Below are 26,048 nucleotides of genomic sequence, written 5' to 3'. Positions count from 1 at the left end.
CCAAATCAACAAATTATGCCTGATCCAACTCTATGTCCTCCCACCATTATCCCACACCCTTAATATCCATTTCCATGCCTGTTCTCCAGATTGTTGTTTATATAAATTAGAGAGCTCAAGCACTTCTTTTCAAGTGTAGTGCACCTCCTCATGGGTCACACTCTCAACCTCACCTCTAGGGTCCACTGGTAATTTAGTCTCGTTATAAGTCTGGAAGCAAATGGAGGTGTTAAGCGTGGCTTCTGAGGAGAATCAACTTTATCTTGCCTGGCAATTGCCTCAGGGGAGGGCGTCACTGTTGCCTCAGGCAGTGCAGGGTTTGTCTTCTTAGACAAAGGTGGAAAGGCTGATGGCAGCATGGATGGAGGAGGGGATATTGTCACTACTGGGGATGGGGAAGCTATTTCTCCTGGCAAAAAAGCAAAAAAGACTCATGAGAGTTTACAAACTCAGTGTCTCCAGCTTTTTCAGGGTCCTCCCACTTGTTCTTATTCCAAGTTGCAGGGTCCCATTCTTTTCCAATCAATGCCCTCACTTTAACAGTAGACTCCTGGCAAGGCTGTGCATGTACCTTTCATTGCAGGTCAGCCACTCACATGATAAGATCTTGTGTCTGGTTTTCCACAATTTCAGCTCTTTCTGTACAGGAGACTCAGGGCAGTCCTAGCAGATTTGAGGCTTAGCATCTACTTCTGAGGCCAGGAGATAGAATCTTAGATTTCATTAGTCACTTTGCCCACTGAACTTAGGAGCAGCCAAGGAGCTTCATTATATTCTCCACATATGGTCAAAGGTTCCTTGGTTCTCCACATATGGTCAAAGGTATTATGCACAGAGTCACTAAACTCTGCCGCTCATGAGTGTGTATCAGGAACGTCAAATGCATTTATTTTCCATAACTCTCTAAACAGTTCATGCCAAGGACTATCAGTGTTCTCCACACTATTAGAAGTAGAGTCCTTAGCATTTTTGGATCTAATCATGTTATGCAGTCAATTCCAGAAACCCCAAAACCAATGGAAGAACTCCATCCTTAATATTCTGTTCCTCTTCCCCTAGAACCGCTCCTGGTACCAAAATCTGTATTAGCCAGAGTTCTTTATAGGGACAGAACTAATGGAATATGGGTCCCACAATAGGCCATCTTCAGGCTGAGGAGCAAGGAGAGCCAGTCCAATTCCAAAACTGAAGAACCTGGAGTCTGATGTTCAAAGGGCAGGAAGTATCCAGCACAGGAGAAAGATGTAGGCTCAGAGGCTAGGTCAGTCTCCCCTTTCCCATTTTTCTGCCTCCTTGTAATCTGCTGCACTCTAAGCTGATTAAATTGTGCCACCTAGATTAAGGGTGTGTCTACCTTTCCCAGCCCACTGACTCAAATGTTAATCTCCTTTGGCAGCACCCTCACAGACACACCCAAAATCAACACTTTGTATCCTTCAATCCAATCAAGTTAACACTCAGTATTAACCATCACAGATGGTTTTACAGAAGCAAGGTTACAGTTTAGTTTAGTTTGAAATTTCTGAGCTGAGATGCCTAGTATGATGTTTACCATGGGCCTGTACTTTAGGAAAGAAATCTAAGCTAAGGACGATAATTCAAGTGTCCACAAATATGTGATAAATAATGTTCTTTGAGAAGGTGAGATGAAGCTAGAGTGGGTGGCCCATGAGAGAAGAAGGTGGAATTTTTTTTCTGAGAAAGTCCAAAATATAAGGAACAAAGGAAATATACTAAAAAATGTAAAAGGTAAGAACCAGAGGGTTTATTAGCTGAGTGCTAACAATGAATCAGTCACTATCCTGTTTTCTATATGCATCAACTCATTTAGTCCTCGTACAAAACTAGTGAAATTAATTCCATAATTATTATTATCCCAATTTTACAGGTGAGACAAAGCTCATCAACAACGGATAACTTTCCAAGATCACATGCAATGTACCATTGCTTTTCAGATATAAATAATGAACAACATTTTAAGGGACTTAGTACTATGAAGAAGATTTGTGACTTTAGAATCAAAATTCAAGTCACGGCTAATTGATGCTTTTTTTTCCCTAATAAAAATTATGGACATCATTATGACTAAATTGGTCACTTAAGATTTCATGGATCTATAACTTGTCAAAGAAAAATTTTCTGAAATACATCGTCCTCAATTAGCTCCTTCTTCCAGAATTGACTTGTTATCATGGTATGGGTAAAGGACGGTGGAGAATCACAATCTACTAATAATGCACAAATGTGAGATCTCTATCAATTGCACTTATTTAATTGGCCAGAGAAATTCAGAGTCCATGTCTATGCTCGAATGTGAAAGTGTAACCTTCCCTTAAGCCTGAAAGTAGAGGGAAACTGGGTAGAGGGAAACTGGGTACTATTGAACAATATAAGAACTATTACACAGTCCAAAAACAAGAAAAAAAAAAAGAAAGAAAGAAAAAGAAAACAAAAATCAAACAAACGAAAAAGATTAACAATGGGATGGTAATCTTCCTTCTCTTATTTCTTATCTTTGCAAATGCCACCACCATCTATTGACTTGCCTAAACCAAATATTTAGGAACGGTGTTTCCTTTTTTGTTCCTGTTTCCATTTGTCAATCATCAAATCCTGTAGATTCCATTTCTTTGATCTCTCTTGAATATATATACCTACGTACTTCAGATCTTCATGATTTCTTGTCTGAATGTTTGAGACCATCTCTTAACTAGTCTTTTTGTTTTTGATCACCACTCTTAAATTTATTATCCACATTACAGACAATTTGATCATTCTAAAAAGAAAATCTTACCATGTATCTCTCTTGCTGAGAACCTGTTGTGGCTTTCTTTTCAATAGTTTATCATCCATCTATTACTTATTTCTCAAGCTTTTCTGCCTCCATACCTTGCCTCACGTTTATACTTTTAGTATTTGGCTATATTACACATTTGCAGCCTGCAAGTACTTTATTCTCTTCTGAGTCCTTAATTTTTCAATTGAAATTTTGTTACTTCTTGAAACAACCATTTGTTGGGGGCTCACTAACATTTAAGTAGCTAAATAATTCTCATTCAATTCTTTCCATATCCCTGTGAGTGTTATTAATCTTCCCAATACATGAACACTGAAGCTCAGAGAGTAATTATGAATCTTCTTTTAAATGTGTGATTTTAGTTCATGAAAGATCTGAGGAAAGAGAAACTACTACTCAGAGTGCGAGCTAGAATTCGAAACCATCCTTTATTTAGACCACTCTTTGTTGTTACTTGTTCTAGAAAATTTCCCAGGTGCTCATCTGCCTCTCAACCCACGGCTTGCAAGTCTGATTTTGGTGTTCTTAATGTGGGTTTTCATTCCAGGCCTTACAAATTACTACCATAGCTCTTACTATAAAATGTTATAGTGGGCTATTCAAAACAGTCACACATTGCTTAACGATGGGAATACCTCAGAGATATGCATCTTTAGGTGTTATTTGAACATTAAAGAATGTAGTGTACTTACAAAAACCTCGATAGTATAACCTGCACTACACCTGGGCTATAGGGCATAGCATGTGGCTTATAGGCTACAAACCTGTACAGCATGTTCCTATACTGAATAGTGTTACATGGTACAATTATAGGCAATTGTAACACAATAGTAGTACCTGTGTATCTAAAAATAGAAAACATACAGTAAAAATACACACCTGTATAGGGCACTTATCATGAATGGAGCTTGCAGGACTGGAATTTGCTCTGAGTGAGTCAGTGAGTGAGTGGTGAGTGAAGGTGAAGGCCTAGGACATTACTGCATGCTACTGAAGACTTTATCAATACTATACTCTTAGCGTACACTCAATTTATAAAAAACTTGTTCTTTCTTCAATAATAACTTGACCTTTGTTTACTGTAACATATTTACTTTATAAACTTTTTAATTTTTGCCGGGCGCGGTGGCTCAAGCCTGTAATCCCAGCACTTTGGGAGGCCGAGACGGGCGGATCACGAGGTCAGGAGATCAAGACCATCCTGGCTAACATGGTGAAACCCCGTCTCTACTAAAAATACAAAAATAGCCGGGCAAGGTGGCGGGCGCTTGTAGTCCCAGCTACTCGGGAGGCTGAGGCAGGAGAATGGTGTAAACCCGGGAGGCGGAGCTTGCAGTGAGCTGAGATCTGGCCACTGCACTCCAGTCCGGGCGACAGAGCGAGATTCCACCTCAAAAACAAAAAAAAACAAAAAAAAACAACTTTTTAATTTTTTAAACTTTTTGATGTTTTGAGGCTTTTGATAACACTTAGCTTAAAACAAACCCTTGCACAGATATAAATAAAAATAATTTTTCTTTTTTTAATTCTATAAACTTTTTTCTATTTTAAGGTTGTTTATTAATTTTTTGCTTTTTAAGCTAAAACTAAGACACAAACATACACACACATTAGCCTAAGCCTACACAGGGTCAAGATCATCAATATCACTGTCTTCCACCTCCGTGTCTTGTCCCACTGGAAGGTCTTCAGGGGCAAAATCACCATGATGCTGTCTCCTGTGATAACAATGCCTTCTTCTGGAACACATTCTCAAGGACCTGCCTGAGGCTGTTTTACAGTTAACTTTTTTTTTTCAATAAGTAGAAGTACACTTAAATGTGATTAAAAAGTATAGTAGAGTAAATACATAAACCAATAACGGTCATTTATTATCATGATCAAATATTATACATACTTGTATGTGCTATACTTGTATATGACTGGCAGTACAGTAGGTTCGTTTACACCAGCATTACTACAAAACAGTAAGTAATGCGTTCGTTACATGACAACATTATGACAGCTATGACATCATTAATATAGGAATTTTTCAGCCTCTTTATAACCTTATGGAACCGTAGTTGTATATGTAGTCTGTCCTTGATGGAAATGTTGTCATGAAGCAAATGACTGTATTTGCATTTCCTTCCTCAGTGTTTTGTAAAGTTTCTGGTACGTAGCAGTCACTCAGTAAATGTTTGTAGGAAGAAGAGATAACGTTATAATTTCTTTTTTTTTTCCAATTCAATTCTTTCACAGACCATATATTAAAAAGAGTGAAAATTTGTCACATTTTGGGATATTTCCAGAAAACTTGAATTTTTCCACTTAGGCACATGGGAATATTAAATTTTTGTGCACCTTTTCACTTGTGCTTGCCTCTAAATTGCTTTTAAACTTATCTTCCTTCCAGTGGATAACATGTGCATCACATATATTTATTTCTAGTTTTTAAATAATTTATCTATATATGCACACATACATATATATACATATGCAGACCATAGGCATATACATGCATATATACACATATATGTGTGTGTGTGTATACATATATATACACATACACATTCATATAGAGCATGTATGTATATGTGTGTACCTGTGTATATATATTATACACTGTTGAACTCATCTGGTATTTATGAAAGTGATTCCAAAATATCTCAATATCACTTATGAAATGATTCTTCTCAATTTTCTGATGCTTTTTTAATGACATAAAAAACTTCTTTATATAAAAGTCTGTTTCTTAACTACTTAGTCATTTCCAGAGATCTTTTATTGTTTTTAACTAATATCACAACTTTAAAATAAGATCCACTGTTATGTGTTTGTATATAAATATACACTTTTGTGGTTTTTGAGTAAGGCATGCTATTTTAGAAAAGAGAAAAAAATGAAAGAAGAAAATAAAATCAGGAGCAATTTCATCTTATTAATATTTTGTACTATCAATATTATATTTCCATTATTCATACGCATATAGATTCAGACACACATATGTGCATGATTCTGTATTCATCTGTGTCTGTGATAAAGTGACATATGAACACATTTGCATATGTACACATGTGTGTAGTCTAACAGATTGTTTCATTGACTCTTCATCCTGGGAGCCCAAAGCCTGAGAACCCAAAGCCTGAGAACAAAATGCAGGCCTGTGAATCCCCACATTTTAAAGTGAGCTGCAGAACTGTGTATGCAGGACTTGGAAGGTGAAGGTCCTATAATTGATGCCAGCAGTATTAGCTAGTTTACCATCTTGGAAGCAAGGAGTGAGTGTTCTTTAAGTGCTAGGGCTTTTCTTTCACTTCAGGTCAAATAAGAGAAACATTGAGAAGTTAGCAAAATGAAGAGAGAAGATTGTTTGACAGATGGTTGTTAACCATATTGTATGAATTTTTAGTCCCTGGCATTATGGGTTAGAGAAGTTCCTCTCCCTCCCTTCAAGTTATGTGATGGGATCTTCAAGTGATCCATTTGGAGGTCTTGCCAATGGGCTGTGGGAGTTGGAAGAAAATATGAGCTGGCCGTTGATCCATATCTGCAAAATCTAAAGGTGAGAGACTGTGACTAGAGCTTCCTTTTGCCTGGGGTAAGTTATATTGAAAGAAAACTGCACTTCTGTCAATAGCAGAATGAAGATGTGGGTTCTCTGAAGACAAGGTGTGAACTTGAGAGATGGAGAGGGACCTTGACTAGTGGATATATTTCCTGAAATAGAAGCACTGAGGGTGGTAGTAGTACATTCTTAGCCTTAGTCAAAGAAACTTGTGTGGTTCCCAATGGGATGGTTTCCCACTAATCTGAAGAAGTGGCCTTTGAATAAAAGGGTAAGGTTTTGACTCCTGTTGTTTCAACATTACAAAGATGTTAGTGATTCAAGAGTGTGTATCCTTTCTTCTTATTCCACTTTCTCCCAAGGCCCTAAGCTAGAGAAGTCAAAAAAGAAAAGATAGTGCGTGGATGCAGGAGTTGAAGAGAGCCCATCATTAAGCAGCCAAACATACTTGCTTCTCTTCTGTAGATTTAAAAATCTCAAGTGGGATTAAGCTACAGCAAGAAGACGTCTTGACTTAGAGAAGGATTCTGAGCTTTGTTAGCATGCTAAACTGAGCTGGAGTCAAGTGGATTTTTATGAACCATGTGCTCACTAAAGACTATGGGATTTCCCCATGATTTTATGCAGAGTTAGAATAACTACTAGTTCACAGAGATTTGAAGGGATATAAAAAAGTGAGAATCAAGGTGGCTCTTGTATATACATTATCAAGTTCAGCTTACTCAATAAGTTGCTGATGAGTATGCATGCATATGTGTTCTGTGTACCAAACATGGGTATATACTATATATACCCATGTATTTATGTGTATCTACATATATTAGTGTTTATGTGTATGTATGTACAATGCAGTTATCTCCAGTCATTCTTTGAATGTCAAATTTTGCTTTGGTGTCTAAATAAAATCAAATAAGCTCTCATTTTCATATAATTTTGGCAATGCTTCCTCCATTATTTCCAAAAAGTTATGTAGGATCTTTATGTTTTCTCTTTTTGCCTCCTTTGCTTTCTTGCTGTTTACTCTTCTTTAGTTTTCAGTCACCTTTGATCATTTCAATACAGGTATTCCAACTACATAAGGTTGCTCTCTGGTCTTTAGTACCTCAAACTGTCAATTAAATTTGTCCTTTTTATTTTTTAAGGAACCACTAAAAATGCACTTGTAGGTGAACATAAATTTGGTGAAGGTTTGGTGATAATAGCTAGGAACAGGAAGTAAAAGTTCTAATCCCTAATGACTGATGGCCCTTAACTCTAAACCTTAACCTTCTTCAAGGTTTTTCATCTCACAAAATCAATGCTTTTCCACCCAGGATCAACCCACTCTGGTTTTTTGCCTAATAATGATGATAATACTAATAAAACAAATGCATTAAAACGCTCATTCTCATATTTAGTTCTATACTTCTAATCTTAAAAAGTTTTACTTGCTTTGAAATCAGATCCACTATAATGTATTCTAAATTTGTATTTTCTTCTTTAATCTTTTATCTGTGAAAAAATTTATTTTGCATATAGTATAGGTGAGGATCAAACTATTTTCACAAATGGTTAATATATTTCCCTAGTACCACATATTGACTAAACAATTCTTTACCTGTCTTTTCTGGAAGCAGTTTCTCAACTTTTTACTCTGTGCCTTTGATTTACCTAATTGTCTTAAACCAGTATCAGCTACTCACAATGTAGGACTTTCTAGTACATCCTAATATGTATATGTATTAGGTTGGCGCAAAAGCAATTTCAATGTCAAGAACTGCAATTCCTTTTGCACCAATTTAATTTTTTTCTTCTTCTCCTTGGCATTAATCTTTTTTATCAGTAATTACTTAGATTCTCAGCTTCCTGTTCTTTCAAATGAGCCTGTAAAACACTTTATTAACTTCTAAAAAAATCTGGTGAGATATTTGATTGAAATTATATTAAGCATATTAATTTAGGAGAATTTGAATTTTTATGATATTTGGTTTTCCCATCTTTGCAAATGGTTTTGTATTCTATTTAGCTAAACCTTCTTATGAAAGCCATGTATATGTTTTCTAACAATTTCTGGTGTACTTCTGACATACCTATAAATGCATGTTGGAGATATCAGGTCATTTTCTTGAGCATTAGGAACTTTCAATGCTGTGGAACTCTCTATGGTACAGAATTTATATTCTCACATCTGAATAAAACCAAATATTACGTATTATAACATGATGAGAATCTGCTTTCAGTCAAGTCTTTCTTCCTGCAAATATCTGTTGGTTATTATATTTTACATACTGTTTTTTTGTGTTACATTGTCATCAGTAACAAAACTCCTCAGTAAATGGTTTGATACTCCCCTTAATGTTTACCTTTACTTGGAAGTAAATGATACAGGTAAATGATCAGGTAAATGTTAGAGCATTAAGAGTACTGGATTAAGAAAATGTGGCACATATACACCATGGAATACTATGCAGCCATAAAAAAGGATGAGTTTGCGTCCTTTGTAGGGACATGGATGCAGCTGGAAACCATCATTCTTAGCAAACTATCACAAGAAGAGAAAACCAAACACCGCATGTTCTCACTCATAGGTGGGAACTGAACAATGAGCTCACTTGGACTCGGGAAGGGGAACATCACACAATGGGGCCTATCATGGGGAGGGGGGAGGGGGGAGGGATTGCATTGGGGAGTTATACCTGATATAAATGATGAATTGATGGGTGCTGACGAGTTGATGGGTGCAGCACACCAACATGGCACATGTATACATATGTAACAAACCTGCACGTTATGCACATGTACCCTAGAACTTAAAGTATTAAAAAAAAAAAAAAAAGTACTATAAAAATAGAGCAAAAGGAGAAGGACTAAGAGTTTGAGGGGTGTAGAATAATTTCTGAACGAATGTCAAGGTGTACCTTACTGAGAAGATGACAGTTGTACAAAGACATGAATGGGTAAGATGAAATATGCATAGTGAGAGGAAATGTTCCAGACAGAGGAAAGAGATAATAAACACATTAAGGCAGGACTGTGTCTAATGTGTTCAAGACAGGCAGAGCCAGGCATAGTGGCACAGTCCCAGCTACTCAGGGTGCTGAAGTAGAAGACCAGCATGGACAACATACTAAGACCCTGTATTAAATAAAAATGATTCAGCCAGCAGGTCAGAAGGCTGAAATATTGTGACTGAAATGGATAAAAGGAGATGACACCAGAGAGGAAATTGGGGAAGCAGATTGTTTAGGTACTTGAGGTTGTTGTAGTAACCTTGGCTTAATTTTTCATGAAAGATGAAACAATTAGAGAATTGAGTGGAGAAATGACATAAACTGACTTACATCTTAGAGGGCTCATCTTGGCTTTTGTGTTGAGGTTAGACACTAGTGGCGCAAGAATGGAAACAGAAAGGCCAGTTAGAAGGACATTGCCATCTTGATACTGTCATGGGCTAGGAGGATAGCAATGGAGATAATAAGAAATGGTTAAGTCTACATCTGTTTGAGTGCAAAGCCAAAAGTGTTTCTTTCTGGTTGCATTTTCCCTCTTATTCTCCTTAAGTAATCTTCATTTTATAACTTTTCCAACTCTGACTTAAAATTTAGCTTATTTCTACCTGGGTCCTGTCATTAACAGAATTATCTTCTTTTAGGTTTTAAATATGATGCCTTTTTGGGGGGAAAATGTTGAAAGTTTAATCTGGAATTAGATAACGATAGTGAGAGAGCCAACAACTTTATCTGGAAATTTGGAGAATATGGTTCTCGTCCTGGCTCTGTAAATAGTTTGCTCTGTGGTCTGGGATAATGTTAGTGTCCTTGCTTATAAAATGAGTTTAGAGTAAATGGTCAGTACTATTTCTTCTAGCTAAAGATTCTACCAATCTGTGATTCTGTACTTATGCCCTGGCCAGTTAAGAGTTGAATAATACATTTTAAACAAAAAATTTCAGTTGAGTTCCTTGAAATATCAACAGGTTGCTTTTTCATAGCTGAAAAATTTTAAAGACAAGAAACAGGAAGGACCCCAAGTGAGCCTGTGGTATTTTGGGGAATGGTAGTCTTCTTGGTGACACTTCCCTGTAAGTTTCTTTGTCCTTGGTACCCAAATAGGAGCCCTTATCTGTAATGCTTGATTTCATGGGGCCTGCTTTCGCTTCTTAATCCTGCATGTAGTAGAAACTTGGTTCCTGTTTTCATCTTTTCTTACCTTCTCTGGGAGGATTTTCCCAGGAACTGCCTCTGTTCAGAATCACAACTCCTCCACTTTAGTCCTGCATTTCAAAAACCTGATTTACTGTGGTTGTGTTATTCTATTAGATATGCACATGGAGGTTCCCCACCAGCTTTTTAATCCATGTGATCTTAAAGTTTTCCCTTGTTTGTCACTCTTGTTGAGATTCGTCTTCATGGCTGCCAAATCCATCCCAATGTTTCCCCAACTGGAACCCATTGTCTGCACATAGCTTGTCCCTGTTCTCTCCAGGATCACACAATGCTTTTGATTTTGTGCAATAGTGCAGGCTATTCCTTCCTGAAACTAACTCAATTTGTTTTCAAACAAATATCACAATACGGTTTCCCCTATCTCAAGGGGTTACATTTGTGACTCTATTTGCCATTGAGAAATGAGAATTTAGATGTTGAGAGGCTGTGGAATGAAAGGCGGAAATGGCTTGTTTTTGTAAATGGAAAGAAATCTACCCTCATTTAGCTAAAAGCACAACACTTTTCTAATCAAGCATTTGACATCATGACCAGGCTTGGGAAAAAGTGTACCTGTTCACTTATAATAGGTTCTGCTCACAGAAGCGCTTTCTCATTGTCTGTGCAGCTACAGGAAATATGGTTAGTAAAAGCACATGTCAGCCTGATTGAAGTTGTTCTTTAAAGCCCTGCCAGACCATGCTGCAAAACTGTTATTTCCTATTATGAAAACTAAATCTCGAATCATGGTTAAAAGGTAATCAGTTTTAGGGAGAGTGGCCTGTATAGGCAGGCAGTAATTCAGATTTGATTGGCAACATGTGTTTTTCAGGGAATGGTTAAAAATGAGGAGCATTTTGAAGGCCAGAAACACAATCCAAAATGATGATTCTCAGAAATTTCCTAACATCAGGTTATTGGTAAACTATATTACAAAATTTTAAAATCATGTCTTTCCCAGAAACTATAATAATAAAACATAGTGGTTTTATGTATTTCTTATTTGACCCATGTAACGTAACCTGTGCCATAGGTATCATTATCACCATTTTTATAGCGAGGAAACTCGCCCAAGGTTCCAAGGTTTACAGTGTCACGGCCATCCTGTCTCTCTGGTCTCTTGCCAACAGAACACGGGTACTTATGGTCCCATGATGCCTACTGTAAAAGCTGTTTAAGAGTGTCTTTTTCAACTTCACTCTGCTTTTGTTCCTTATGTGAACACTATGTTTATTGTTTCTGTCATTGACAGAGCAATACTGATGGCAGCGGTGGTCCACCTGGAATGGCCGCTGCCATGACCCTGGCTACAATGGGGGAGGCACAGCCAGGGCTGAGTGCTCCATAAAACTGGTGGGAGCTGGGAACAGGTGAAAGCCATGCCCCCTTCCAAGCTGGAGGGGCTGGAGCCCTGCCCTCCCAGGCGCAGCTGTAGCAGAGCAGCAAGCTGTGGACCCAGGCATCTCTGCACTCTCAGGGCCCCAGGAAACACCCTTGCCCCTGCAGGCTGGAAAGTACCTGCTCTCGCTGCCTGGCCTCTCCCCACTCCCAGTGCCCACTCCAATTTCAGAGCAAAGTTGTGGCTAAGTCTGGGCACTGTCACGACCCAGCCAGGTGTGTGCATGCTAGGGGCAGCACTGAAACACCAGCCTCCTATCACCTCGGCCCCCTCCAGATTTTGGGTGCCCACAAGCATGGGAGGGAGTGTGAAGTGGGGACTAAGGGTGGCTCGGTGCAGTCCTGCAGGCACCCCTTGGCACAAACAGCCAGAGTGCCATAGGCATCATGGACAGCAGGTTAATGGCGGTAGGGTGCAAGCAGCCTCCTGGGCAGAAAGGAACGGGTCCCCAGTAAAGCCCCACCTTCAGGCCAGGGATTTGCTGAAGCCTGTGGGAGGGTTGCCATGAAGTGAGAACTTAACAGAGCTTTCTCTGGGGCCTCCCATGACTGCTCATAGGCCAATCAGCACCTACTTTCTCCCCTCTTAAGCCCATAAAAACCTTGGACTCAGCCAAACTTGGGCAGATGATGGGATGACCTGCCTGCAGAAAGGAAATACCCATTGTGGGTCTCCTCTCTGCTGAGAGCTGAGTGGACAATGGGCAATCAGCCTGCGGAAAGGAGCTACCCACTATGGGTCTCCTTTCTGCTGAGAGCTGAACAGACGTTGGGATGATCTGCCTATGGAGAGGAGATAACCACTGTGGGTCTCCTCCAAGCTATTCTGTTGCTCAATAAAGCACCTCTTTACCTTGCTCACCCTCTATTTGTCTGCATGCCTCATTCTTCCTGCATGCAGGACAAGAACTTGGGACCTGCCAAATGGTGGGGCTGAAAGAGCCGTAACTCAGACAGGGCTGAAATACAATCCCTGCTTGCCACGTTGCAGGCAACAAGAAAAAGAGAAGAAAGAAGGAGAGAAGAGCTTCAGCTCTTCAGACAACCCAGACCTGGGAGCACCCTGAGCCAGGGCTGTGACACCCTTTTTGGGGTTCTGTGGTTCCTGGCATCTGCAAGTTTCTGGGTGCCACCACGTTCCCTGGTGCCAGCCATGGAAGCTGCTTACAGTATGCCTCATCCAGCCAAAGTCTTGCAGGGAACTGGTGCCTAGAGCTGTCTACCCTGCTGCAGTCAGAGTGCCTGGCTGTGGGCAGTGTCTGGACCCCATGCTTGCTCCCTCACACACCCCTCACCACTCTGTGCTTACCCTTGGCAGGCATGGGATCCAGGTTTCTAGCGCGAGCTGAGTGCAACCTGCCTGGCTGAGTGGGCACATCAAGCCCAGTGGGCCAAAGAGAATTCAGACAAAGGCACCACCAGCCACAGAGGTTTCTGGCCATAAAAGCGACACCTGAAGGATCCTATGAGAAGAGCATCTTCCTTACAGAATGCTTGTAAAGACAAAATTGGCAGAAATAATATATGTCCAAAAACATATATCAAAAGAAAATTAAGATTACCTCACATAAAAGATAATTTAATTTTTGTGTTTCATATGAAAATGTCATGATTTAAAATAAAGTTGTTTCTTCTGGGTGAAAGGTATTGTGATCAGGTACATCAATAAAAAGTTTAGAAACAAGTGCATTTTTATTTTCATTCAAAAACTGTGTTGCTGACACTGTTGGAGAGACAGAGGTTTGTTTTATACCAGTTTCTTAGTTGTCTCTATAGTTCGTATGCTAACCAGCTAAACCAAGACTGAGCATTAAGCAAGTACATCTGGATTCTCTGGTGACATTACTATCAATTTATTTTTTAATTTCATAAAATTAACATAACTCATATCTTCCCTATCTTCCTCTAAGCAGATTTAGGTTTCTGGATATTCCTTATTTTACTCATGAGAATTTTCCTGTTTAGATCAAGTGATCTTGACCACCATTGGCTGGAATTTGTTAGCATTTAATTATTTCTTTTGAGGCTTTATTTGGTATATTAATAATTATGTTCATGTCGTATCTCCTTCCTAGACTGGGATATTCTGTACACCTAATACTATGTTTTCAATGCATGCTTGACTATCTTCAAAATCCTTTGAAGATAGTCTTTAAGTCTATCCTTAAATAGTCTTTGTCTAGTGTTGAACAAGATAACACATTTTCACACTTGAAAAATCTCCCAGTGAAAACATTTGAATTATATATAGAATTCATCCAGTTTCAGTGCAAAGCTAAAAAGCTTTAAGACTTCTAAGCTGCATGCTAATTGTACTCAATTGTTTATCAAATGATCTTTCAGTTCGTTGGAATATGTAGATGTAACAAAACAAAACCATCAAAAACACCAATTGTTACCCAGGACAGGTAAGCCATGTAGGGTATTATAGGACACTGAAAGGACTCTGATTTTTTTCTAGACGCATATGGAAAACCATCAAAGGACTTGGGGCATAAATGTGACAGGATATGATTTATATTTTAAAAGCATCACTATGGCTCCAAGAGGGTCCCAAAGGATTAAGATCCGTGTTGGTTAGGATACTGAAGCTTTGTTCCTACAGTGTGATCTAAATATTCAGGCCATTTTGTTTTGATTTTGAAATGTACTTGAAAAAATATATATATATATATTATACTTTAAGTTCTGGGATACATGTGCAGAACGTGCAGGTTTGTTACATAGGTATACACCTGCCATGGTGGTTTGCTGCACCATCAACCCGTCATCTACATTAGGTATTTCTCCTGATGCTGTCCATCCCCTACCTCCCCACCCCACAACAGGTCCCAGTGTGTGATGTTCCCCTCCCTGTGTCCATGTGTTCTCATTGCTCAACTCCCACTTATGAGTGAGAACATGCAGTGTTAGTTTGCTGAGAATGATAGTTTCCAGCTTCATCCATGGCCCTGCAAAGCACATGAATTCATCCTTTTTTTATGGCTGCATAGTGTTCCATCATGTATATGTGCCACATTTTCTTTATCCAGTCTGTCATTGATGGGCATTTGGGTTGGTTCCAAGTCTTTGCTATTGTGAACAGTGCTGCAATAAACATACATGTGCATATGCCTTTATAGCAGAATGATTTATAGTCCTTTGGTTATATACCCAGTAATGGGATTGCTGGGTCAAATGGTATTTCCGAATCCTTGAGGAATCACCACACTGTCTTCCACAATGGTTGAACTAAATTACACTCCTATCAGCAGTGTAAAAGTGTTCCTATTTCCCCACATTCTCTCCAGCGTCTGTTGTTTCCTGACTTTTTAATGATCGCCATTCTAACTGGCATGAAATGGTATCTCATTGTGGTTTTGATTTGCATTTCTCTAATGACCTATGATGATGAGCTTTTTTTCATATGTTTGTTGGCCTCATGTCTTCTTTTGGAAGTATCTGTTCGTATCCTTTACACACTATTTGATGGGGTTGTTTATTTCTTGTCAATTTGTTTAAGTTCCTTGTAGATTCTGGATATTAGCTCTTTGCCAGATGGATAGATTGCAACAATTTTCTCCCATTCTGTAGGTTGCCTGTTCACTCTAATGATAGTGTCTTCTGCTGTGCAGAAGCTCTTTAGTTTAATTAGATCCCATTTGTCAATTTTGGCTTTTGTTGCCATTGCTTTTGGTGTTTTAGTCATGAAGTCTTTGTCCATGCCTATGTCCTCAATGGTATTGCCTAGGTTTTCCTCTAGGGTTTTTATAGTTTTAGGTCTTACATTTAAGTCTTTAATCTATCTTAAGTTAGTTTTTGTATAAAGTATAAGGAAGGGGTCGTTTCAGTTTGCTGCATGTGGTTAGCCAGTTTTCCCAACACCGTTTATTAAATAGGGAATCCTTTCCCTATTGCTTGTTTTTGTCAGACTTACCAAAGATCAGATGGTTGTAGATGTGTGGCGTTATTTCTAAGGCCTCTGTTCTGTTCCATTGGTCTATATAATCTGTTTTGGTCCTAGTACCATGCTATTTTGGTTATTGTAGCCTTGTAGTATACTTTGAAGTCAGACAGTGTGATGCCTCTAGCTTTGTTACTTTTGCTTAGTATTGTCTTGGCTAAATGGGCTCTTTTTTGGTTCTACAAAATTTAAAGTAGTTTTTTTTCTATTTCTGTGAAGAAAGTTAATGGTAGCTTGATGGGGATAGCATTGAATCTATAAATTACTTTGGACAGTATGGCCATTTTCATGATATTGAGTCTTCCTATCCATGAGCATGGAATGCTTTTCCATTTGTTTGTGTCCTCTCAGTTTCTTGAGCAGTAGGTTGTAGTTCTCCTTGAAGAGGTCTTTCACATCACTTGCAGGTTTTATTCCTAGGTATTTTATTCTCTTTGTAGCAATTTTGAATGGGAGTTCACTCATGATTTGACTCTCTATTTGTCTATAATTGGCATATAGGAATGCTTGTGATTTTTGCACATTGATTTTGTATCCTGAGACTTTGCTGAAGTTGCTTATCAGCTTAAAGAGATTTTGGACTGAGACGATGGGGTTTTCTAAATATACAGTCATGTCATCTGCAATCAGAGACAATTTGACTTCCTCTCTTCCTATTTGAATACCCTTTATTTCTTTCTCTTCCTGATTACCTTGGCCAGAACTTCCAATACTATGTTGAATAGGAGTGGTAAGAGAGGGCATCCTTGTCTTGTGCTGGTTTTCAGAGGGAATGCTTCTAGCTTTTGCGCATTCAATATGATATTGGCTGTGGGTTGGTCATAAATAGCTCTTATGATTTTGAGATATGTTCCATCAATATCTCGTTTATTTTTTGAGAGTTTTAGCATGAAGTTGTGTTGAATTATATCAAAGACCTTTTTTACATCTGCTGAGATAATCATGTGGTTTCTGTCATTGGTTCCATTTATGTGATGGATTACATTTATTGATTTGCATATGTTGAACCAGCCTTGCATCCCAGGGATGAAGCCGTCTTGATTGTGGTGGATAAGGTTTTTGATGTGCTACTGGATTCAGTTTGCCAGTATTTTATTGAGCATTTTTGCATCGATGTTCATCAGGAATATTAGCCTAAAATTTTCTTTTATTGTTGTGTCTCTGACAGGTTTTGGTATCAGGATGATGTTGGTCTCTTAAAATGAGTTAGGAAGGAGTCCCTCTTTTTCTATTGTTTGGAATAGTTTCAGAAAGAATGGTACCAGCTCCTCTTTGTACCTCTAGTAAAATTCAGCTGTGAATCTGTCTCTGTCTCGTGCTGGGCTTTTTTTTTTTTTTTCTTTTTTGGTTGGTAGGCTATTAATTACTGCCTTATTTCAGAATCTGTTATTGGTCTATTCAGGGATTCAACTTCTTCCTGGTTTAGTCTTGGGAGGGTGTATGTGTCCAGGAATTTATCCATTTCTTCTAGATTTTCTAGTTATTTGCATGGAGGTGCTTATAGTATTCTCTGATGGTAGTTTGTATTTTTATGGAATGAGTGGAGATATCCCCTTTATCATTTTTTATTGTGTCTATTTGATTCTTCTCTATTTTCTTCTTTATTAGTCTGGCTAGAGGTCTATCTATTTTGTTAATCTTTTCAAAAAATCAGCTCCTGTATTCATGGATTTTTTAAAGAGTTTTTCATGTCTCTATCTCCTTCAATTCTGCTCTGATCTTAGTTATTTCTTGTCTTATGCTAGCTTTTGAACTTGTTTACTCATGCTTCTCTAGTTCTTTTAATTGTGATATTATGGTGTCAATTTTACATCTTTCCTGCTTTCTGCTATGGGCATTTAGTGCTATAAATTTCCCTCTAAACACTACTTTAGCTGTGTCCCAGAGATTACGGTATGTTTTTACTATATTAAGGTAAATAAGTTAATTGTATTTCTGTAATATTTTGTCTTCTTAGAGAGTGGGGAGAGGTTAGTGAGGATTAAGTGAAATAGCCTTATCTGAGTATAATTTATGCACTATAATAATGTATTGCCTCTTTAATGATAAAAGAAATAATTTCTGCTGATGTGATCATTTTTGTTGTGCATTTTCAAGAAAATATGTGGGGCTAAAATGTTAAAATAACTTATTTTCAAGTAGAGTACTATAATCTGAAAATATAATTGAGTACCTTCTTACTGTCAGTAAATGAATACTTTCAAAAATTCTGGTGGTTTGAATTAAGGTAATAATAATTATGAATTTCATTCATTTGTTTAATGAAAATGTCAATATTGGCAAATAAAGCATTTTAATTTTTTCCTGTGGGATGGGAAGCTTCCTTTGTGTTAGTCCTTTAACCTTCCATTATTCAATTACCAAAAGCTGTAGAATAAATCAGGAAAAGTCACTAGGCTGGTGTCAACCCCTGGATCTGATTATTGAGAGGCAATTCTCCATGAATACTTTCAGATTACTGCATAGTCCAATCTTTTTGAAGAAAGATCACTGGCAAACTTGGTTAAAGTATGGTTGAATAGCAAATATGTCTTGGAAGATAGAGATAGTAGGTTGCTTCAGAGAGGTTTAGAGACATCTCTCTTGTCAACATTTGCTAAATTCTCAGAATAAAGGACTCTCCCTCACCTGAGGAGAGGATGGGTCAATGTGCCAGCCAAACTCCAAGTGTTATAGTTTTGTGGGTCCATGGTGGTATGCTTACTCTTTTTGTGCAAGATAACCTTAGGCTGTCATAGCTTCCTCAGTGCTAAGATGCTCTGTGAATATTCACCTATCTGTTTTCTAATCTAGAGACTTTGTGTTTATTGCCAGAATAGTATCTATCTATCTGTCTGTCTATCTATCTATCTATCTATCTATCTATCTATCTATCTATCTATCAATCATCTACCTATCTACCTATCTATCACTGTGGCAGGCTGACTTTTTAGCTTATAGAGTTGGTATTTAGACTTAATTTTAGATAATACAGATGTCATTCCTTTATTAACCTCATGCCATGCTGATGTTTGTAATGATGAGAAATGAGAATCATTTTATGGTATCCATTGTCAAAATATTCTGTATATCATGTGTTCTCTATGATATATTCAAAAAACAGATCATGGTAATAATATGTGTACAGTAAAGAGTTCTTTACACACACATACTTGCAGGACAGTTGAGATAGAGAGATGGGAGCATTTCCTCGGTGGCAGTGGTAGGTTTGAATTTCTTTGAAATATATCAGGATAAGGTGATGTCATGCAAAGAACATGGGACACGGGTGCAGCAGGGTGTCAGCTAGGAACAAACTAGATTCATCTTGGCAGACCTAGTGGACTAGTGATTTCTGATGCCTTTTATGTGCATGAGTAGATCTATGCAAGTTTTCTGGCTAAAGGAAGAAGGTTGTGTGTGCATGTGTTTGTGTATGTGCGTGTGTGTGTGTGTGTGCGCGTGTGCGCGTACATGCACATGTGCAGGCAAGGGTGCTGGAAAAAGACAAAGATAAACAGGAAAGCTGGGAAAATTTAAGACGTGAAAAAATAACCTATATTCTTGTTTGCCACAATTATATCACAGCCTCTGGAAGATGCAATGGCTAATAATTACTGCTCATTCTTTGATATGGCTTTTCCTGGGGACAGTATGGAGTCAGCTCAAGTAAAGACAAGTCCTAGAAAGGGTGCTTTTTCAGGGAGATTCCTAACAGTTAACATAGTGGCAATGCTCTTGGAATCAAGTCTTTTTGAGAAGCTCCAAACCCAGTGTCCCCTCTTTGCTGGTTGCAAAGTTGCTTTTTCTCACAGCTACTGTGATTGTAAGGCTGCTGGTTTTCAAGGCTGTCATGGAGCTGAGAAGAATTGCTATACAACAATTCAAAACATCACAAAGCTCACATTCTTATCAAGATTTAGTCACTTTTCTTTAAAAAAGATTTCTTTTTAGTTAATTTCTAGAGTTCTGTACAAGTTCATTCTGACAAATTGTGCTAGTGGTCATTGCTTTTATGCTGAAATAGATTGTCAGAAGTCCTTAGCCTGCCATTTCTAACTGTTGGTCTTGGGCAAATTATTTAACCTCCCCTTTTCTCAATTTTATAATTCATAAAACAAGCATAGTAACATGCCTCAGAGAATTGTTGTGAGGCTTAAGAAAGCTCATTCAAGAAAAGCACTTAGCATAGTACCTGGTACATAACGAATACTCACACAACACTGGCTGTCAGTATCCGTATATTCATTTTAAATACTTAAGTTTAGATATAAACAAACCTACCCTTTATTGTCCCCAAATTTTGGTTTTATATTCACTTTTTATTTTTTTGAATTGGTTTATCTGTTTACAAAGTTTTACAGATTCTATTCCACAACATTTCAGACCATAGCAGTTGATAATGTTTTACATTCCATTACACAGAATATTCCCTCAAGCTTTTTGGAACAATAGCAGATGGCCAAGCTGTTGAAGCTATTATGATTTTACTTACTGTTCAAATATGTAGGCTCGAACAGGGTAATTTTGTTTTCTGTTACCTGAGGAAAATAAGAATGCCACATTTATTTATGCACTTTTATCCATGTGGTTTATAAAATTTCACTTTTTGAGAGGATTGTCCCAGGGTGCAAATAGTGCAAAATATCTTATTGAATACCTAGAGCTATCAACGTCATTAATGTTTTACAAAATATTTAAGCTTTTAATAATAAATAAAGCTTCTTCCTAAAACGATCTCCTACTAAGAGAGAGTGCATACGAGAAGATGAGGTACTTTCAGTGCCTTAAATATCAGCAAACTTGAGCCTGTCAGAAAAAGAAAATGAGAATTCATAAATTGGTATAATATGTAATTACAATGGCCAATTCAAAATATTTAGCAATAATTAATTATGAGAAATAAGTAGCTTTTGCCCTCTCTTCTAAATGATATTAATATTATTTATGATAATATTAAGCATGGTACTCATATAATGAGTCAATTCCTTAAAGATATTCTTAGGTTTTTTTGTCTATATTTGTAATAGTCTTAAGGCTCTGGTTTTTGAATAAGCAGGAAAAGATGGCTAGCCTAGTTCACCAGTTGTTCTTTAACTTTAAAAGTGAACTGAGATATTTTAATGATTATATTTTTATAATCCTTTTATATGGTAAAGATTAAACCAAATAAGATCTAAAGAAGAGAAATATACTCCACGCAAAATTCTCTAGTTAAATGTATCAATCTGGAGAAAGATTCTTTCTTAAGGACCAAAATTTCAATTCAATTTTATACAATTGTTCCTGTATACCATGGATATCAGATAGATAGAAAGATAGACAGCTAGATAGATGACAGGTAGATAAGTGGTAAATAGATAGATGATAGATAGATAGGTAGATATAGATATAGATAGATATGGATGGATATGGATGGATAGATAGATAGATGCATAGATAATAGCTAGGTAGGTGGATAATAGATTAGGTAGGTAGATAATAGGTAGGTAGATAGATGATAGGTAGGTAAGTAGATAAATGGATCGATGATAGACAGGTAGATAGATATAGAAGAGTAGGTAGGTAAGTAGGCAGGTAGGTAGGTAGAAAGATAGATAGATAGATAGATAGATAGATAGACAGACAGAGTGACTGCCTTTGCTATCTGAAAATTTGGAATTAGAATGCCTGTATAGATAAACCTTATGAAAGTTAGATCTCTTTCAGTTGTTAGAGGTAGAAATATCCTCTCAAACAGGCCTAAGTTTTTTAAAAAGGTAGGTATGTGTACATATAATCTGAGAAGTCCAGGGGCTGAGCTCTTTCAGAAGTGCTAGATTAAGGAGCGCATCACAGACTCTATCTCAGCTCTACCTCATCTGGGTAGTTCCATTCACAGTTCCATTACAGTACTCAATATCTTCAGAGCCATGATATTAAAAAACAAAAGAAACATTTCTGCTTCAGCAATGACTCAAACAGAAGCCACAGAACTGAGTTTTGTTCCCCCGATTGGCCTGCTGTGGGTCATGCATGAATCCCTGAATTGTGTGTGTGAGAGAGGATTTAAGGTGCTGATGGACCAGTCAAGATTACACATTCTGTCTGGAGATAGGTGTGTACTTCATTCAGTTCAGGTGGACTGAGAAGCAAGAGGGATATAGCCTAAATGAGAGTCTGGACTTTGCTGGAAGAAGGGGAAATGGAATTTGAGGAGATAAACTTTTTTTTACATATACTTTAAGTTCTGGGATAAATCTGCAGAATATGCAGGTTTGTTACATAGGTATACACGTGCTGTGGTGGTCTGCTGCACCCATCAGCCCATCATCTACAGTAGGTATTCTCTTAATGCTATCCCTCCCCTAGCCCTCCACCCCACAACAGGCCCTGGTGTGTGATATTCCCCTCCCTGTGTCCATGTGTTCTCATGTTCAGCTCCCACTTATGAGTGACAATATGCAGCATTTGGTTTTCTTTTCCTGTATTAGTTTGCTGAGAATGATGGTTTCCAGCTTCATTCATGTCCCTGCAAAGGACATGAACTCATCCTTTTGTATGGCTGCATAGTATTTCACGGTGTATATGTGCCACATTTTCTTTATCCAGTCTACCATCAATGGGCATTTGGGTTGGTTTCCAAGTCTTTGTTATTGTGAATAGTGCTGCAATAAACATACACGTGCATGTGTATTTATAGCAGAATGATTTATAATCCTTTGGGTATATACCCAGTAGTGGGATTGTATTTCAGGCTCTAGATCCTTGAGGAATTGCCACACTGTCTTCCACAATGGTTGAACTAATTTACACTCCCAAAAACTGTGTAACAGTGTTCCTATTTCTCCACATCCTCTGCAGCATCTGCTGTTTCCTCACTTTTTAATAATTGTCATTCTAACTGGCATGAGATGGTATCTCATTGTGGTTTTGATTTGCATTTCTCTAATGACCAGTGATGATGAGCTTTTATTCATATGTTTTTGGCCACATAAATGTCTTCTTTTGAGAAGTGTCTGTTCATATCCTTTGCCCACTTCTTGATGGGGTTGTTTGATTTTTCTTGTAAATTTGTTTAAGTTCCTTGTATATTCTGGATATTAGCCCTTTGTCAGATGGATAGATTGCAACAATTTTCTCCCATTCTGTAGGTTAACTGCTCACTCTAATGATAGTTTCTTTTGCTATGCAGAAGCTCTTTAGTTTAATTAGATCCCATTTGTCAATTTTGGCTTTTGTTGCCATTGCTTTTGGTATTTTAGTCATGAAGTCTTCCCATGCTTATGTCCTCAATGGTAATGCCTAGCTTTTCTTCTAGCATTTTATGGTTTTAGGTCTTATGTTTAAGTCTTTAATCCATCTTGAGTTAATTTTTGTATAAAGTGTAAGGAAGGGGTCCAGTTTCAATTTTCTGCATATGGCTAGCCAGTTTTCCCAACACCATTTATTAAATAGGAAACCCTTTCCCCATTGCTTATTTTTGTCAGGTTTGTCAAAGATCAGATGGTTGCAGATGTGTGACGTTATTTCTGAAGCCTCTGTTCTGTTCCATTGGTCTATATATCTGTTTTGGTCCTAGTACCGTGCTCTTTTGGTTACCGTAGCCTTGTATTACACTTTGAAGTCAGGTAGCATCATACCTCCAGCTTTGTTCTTTTTGCTTAGGATTGTTTTGGCTGTGCAGGCCTTTTTTTGGTTCCATATGAAATTTAAAGTAGTTTTTTTCTAATTCTGTGAAGAAAGTCCATGGTAGTTTGACGAGAGTAGCATTGAGTCTATAAATCACTTTAGGCAGTATGGCCATTTGTACGATATTGATTCTTCCTATCCATGAGCATGAAAGAGGAGGTGTAGTATGACTAAATAGGAACAGCTCAAGTCTGCAACTCCCAAGGAAATCAACGCAGAAGGTGGGTGATTTCTGCATTTCCAACTGAGGTACCTGCTCATCTCATTGGGACTGGTTAGACAGTGGGTGCAGCCCATGGAGGGCAAGCCAAGGTAGGGTGTGGCATCGCCTCACCAGGGAACTGCAAGGGGTCAGGGAACTCCCTCCCATAGCCAAGGGAAGCTATGAGGGACTGTGTCATGAGGAATGGTGCATTCTAGCTCAGATACTATGCTTTTCCCGTGGTCTTTGCAACCCACAGACCAGAATATTCCCTTAGGTGCCTGCACCACTAGGGCCCTGGGTTTCAAGCACAAAACTGGGCAGCCATTTGGGCAGACACCAAGCTAGCTGCAGGAATTTTTTTTTCATACCCCAGTGGCACCTGGAATGCCAGTGAGACAGAACTGTTTGCTCCCCTGGAATGAGGGCTGAAGCCAGGGAGCCAAGTGGTCTAGCTCAGAGGATTCCACCCTCATGGAGCCCAACAAGCTAATATCCACTGACTTGAAATTCTACCTGCTACCAGCACAGCAATCTAAAGTTGGGATGCTTGTGCTTGGTGTGGGGAAGGGTGTCCGCCATTACCAAGGCTTTAGTAGGCAATGTTCCCCTCACAGTTAAAGAAGGCCACTGGGAAGTTCGAATTGGGTGGAGCCCACTGCAGCTTGGCAAAGCTGCTATATCCAGACTGCCCCTCTAGATTCTTTCTCTCTTCGCAGAGCTTCAGCAGACTTAAACGTTCCTGCCTGCTGGCTCTGAAGAGAGTAGCAGATCTCTCCACACAGCTCTTGAGCTCTGCTAAGGGACAGACTGCCTCCTCAAGTGGGTCTCTGATCCTGGTGCCACCTGACTTGGAAACAGCTCCCAGGAGGGGTCGACAGACACCTCATACAGGAGAGCTCCAGTTGGCATCTGGCTGGTGCCCCTCTGGGACGAAGCTTCCAGAGGAAGAATAGGCAGTAACCTTTGCTGTTCTGCAACCTCTACTTGTGATACCCAGGTAAACAGGGTCTAGAGGGGACCTCCAGCAAACTCTAGCAGACCTGCAGCAGAGGGGCCTGTTAGAAGGAAAAATAACAAACAGAAAGGCATAGCATCAATATCAACAAAAAGGACATCCAGACACAGAAACCCCATCCAAAGGTCACCAACATCAAAGACCAAAGGTAAATAAACCCACAAAGATGGGGAGAAATCAGCACAAAAGGCAGAAAATTCCAAAAACCAGAACACCTCTTCTTCTCGAAAGGATCACAATTCCTCACTAGCAAGGGAACAAAACTGGACGGAGAATGAGTTTGACAAATTGACAGAAGTAGGCTTCAGAAGGTGGGTAATAAACTCTTCTGCGCTAAAGGAGCATGTTCTGACCCAATGCAAGGAAGCTAAGAACCTTGAAAAAAGGTAAGATGAATTGCTAACTAGAATAACCAGTTTAGAGAAGAACATGATGATCTGATAGAGCTGAAAAACACGAGAACTTTGTGAAGCATACACAAGTATCAATAACCGAGTCGATCAAGCAGAAGTAAGGATATCAGATATTGAAGATTAACTTAATGAAATAAATCATGAAGATAAGATTAGAGAAAAAAGAATGAAAGGGACCAAACAAAACCTCCAAGAAATATGGGACTATGTGAAAAGACCAAACCTACATTTGATTGGTGTATCTGAATGTGACGGGGAGAAGGGAACCAAGTTGGAAAACACTCTTCAGGACATTATTCAGGAGAACTTCCCTAACCAAGCAAGACAGGCCAACATTCAAATTCAGGAAATACAGAGAACACCACAAAGATAGTCCTTGAGAAGAGCAACCCCAAGACATATAATTGTCAGACTCACCAAGGTTGAAATGAAGGGGAAAAAAAAGGCATCCAGAAAGAAAGGTTGGGTTACCCATAAAGAGAAGCCCATCAGACTAACAGTGGATTTCTCTGTAGAAACTCTACAAGCTAGAGGAGAGTGGGGGTCAATATTCAACATTCTTAAAGAAAATAATTTTCAACCCATAATTTCACATCCAGCCAAACTAAGCTTCATAAGTGAATGAGAAATAAAATCCCTTACAGACAAGCAAATGCTGAGAGATTTTGTCACCACCAGGCTTGCCTTACAAGAGCTCCTGACAGAAGTACTAAATATGGGAAGGAAAAACTGGTACCAGCCACTGCAAAAACATACCAAATTGTAAAGACCATTGACACTGTGAAGAAACTGCATCAACTAATGGGCAAAATAACCAGCTAATATCATAATTACAGGATGAAATTTGCACATAACAATATTAATCTTAAATAGAAATGGGCTAAATGCCACAATTA

At 38.4% G+C, this 26,048-nt stretch overlaps 1 protein-coding gene across 2 annotated transcripts in view; it reads left to right on the top strand.

The window, feature by feature from the left end:
* THEMIS (thymocyte selection associated) overlaps positions 1-26,048 on the top strand; it is a 201,402-nt gene that overhangs the window by 101,965 nt on the left and 73,389 nt on the right. Inside the window, exon 5 of one of the 2 annotated variants that reach the window (XM_023230756.2) lies at positions 13,245-13,578. The exons of the other annotated variant lie outside the window; for it this stretch is intronic. Within the exon in view, the coding sequence (XP_023086524.1) occupies positions 13,245-13,265 (21 nt within the window). The 3' untranslated portion in view covers positions 13,266-13,578. Of the gene's footprint in view, positions 1-13,244; positions 13,579-26,048 lie in introns of those variants that run through there. 2 annotated transcript variants of the gene reach the window in all.

The sequence above is a fragment of the Piliocolobus tephrosceles genome, chromosome 5 (assembly GCF_002776525.5).
Source record: "Piliocolobus tephrosceles isolate RC106 chromosome 5, ASM277652v3, whole genome shotgun sequence".
Classification (NCBI taxonomy): domain Eukaryota; kingdom Metazoa; phylum Chordata; class Mammalia; order Primates; family Cercopithecidae; genus Piliocolobus; species Piliocolobus tephrosceles.
The sequence above is the reverse complement of the archived record's forward strand: the minus strand, read 5'-3'. Positions and strand labels throughout refer to the sequence as shown.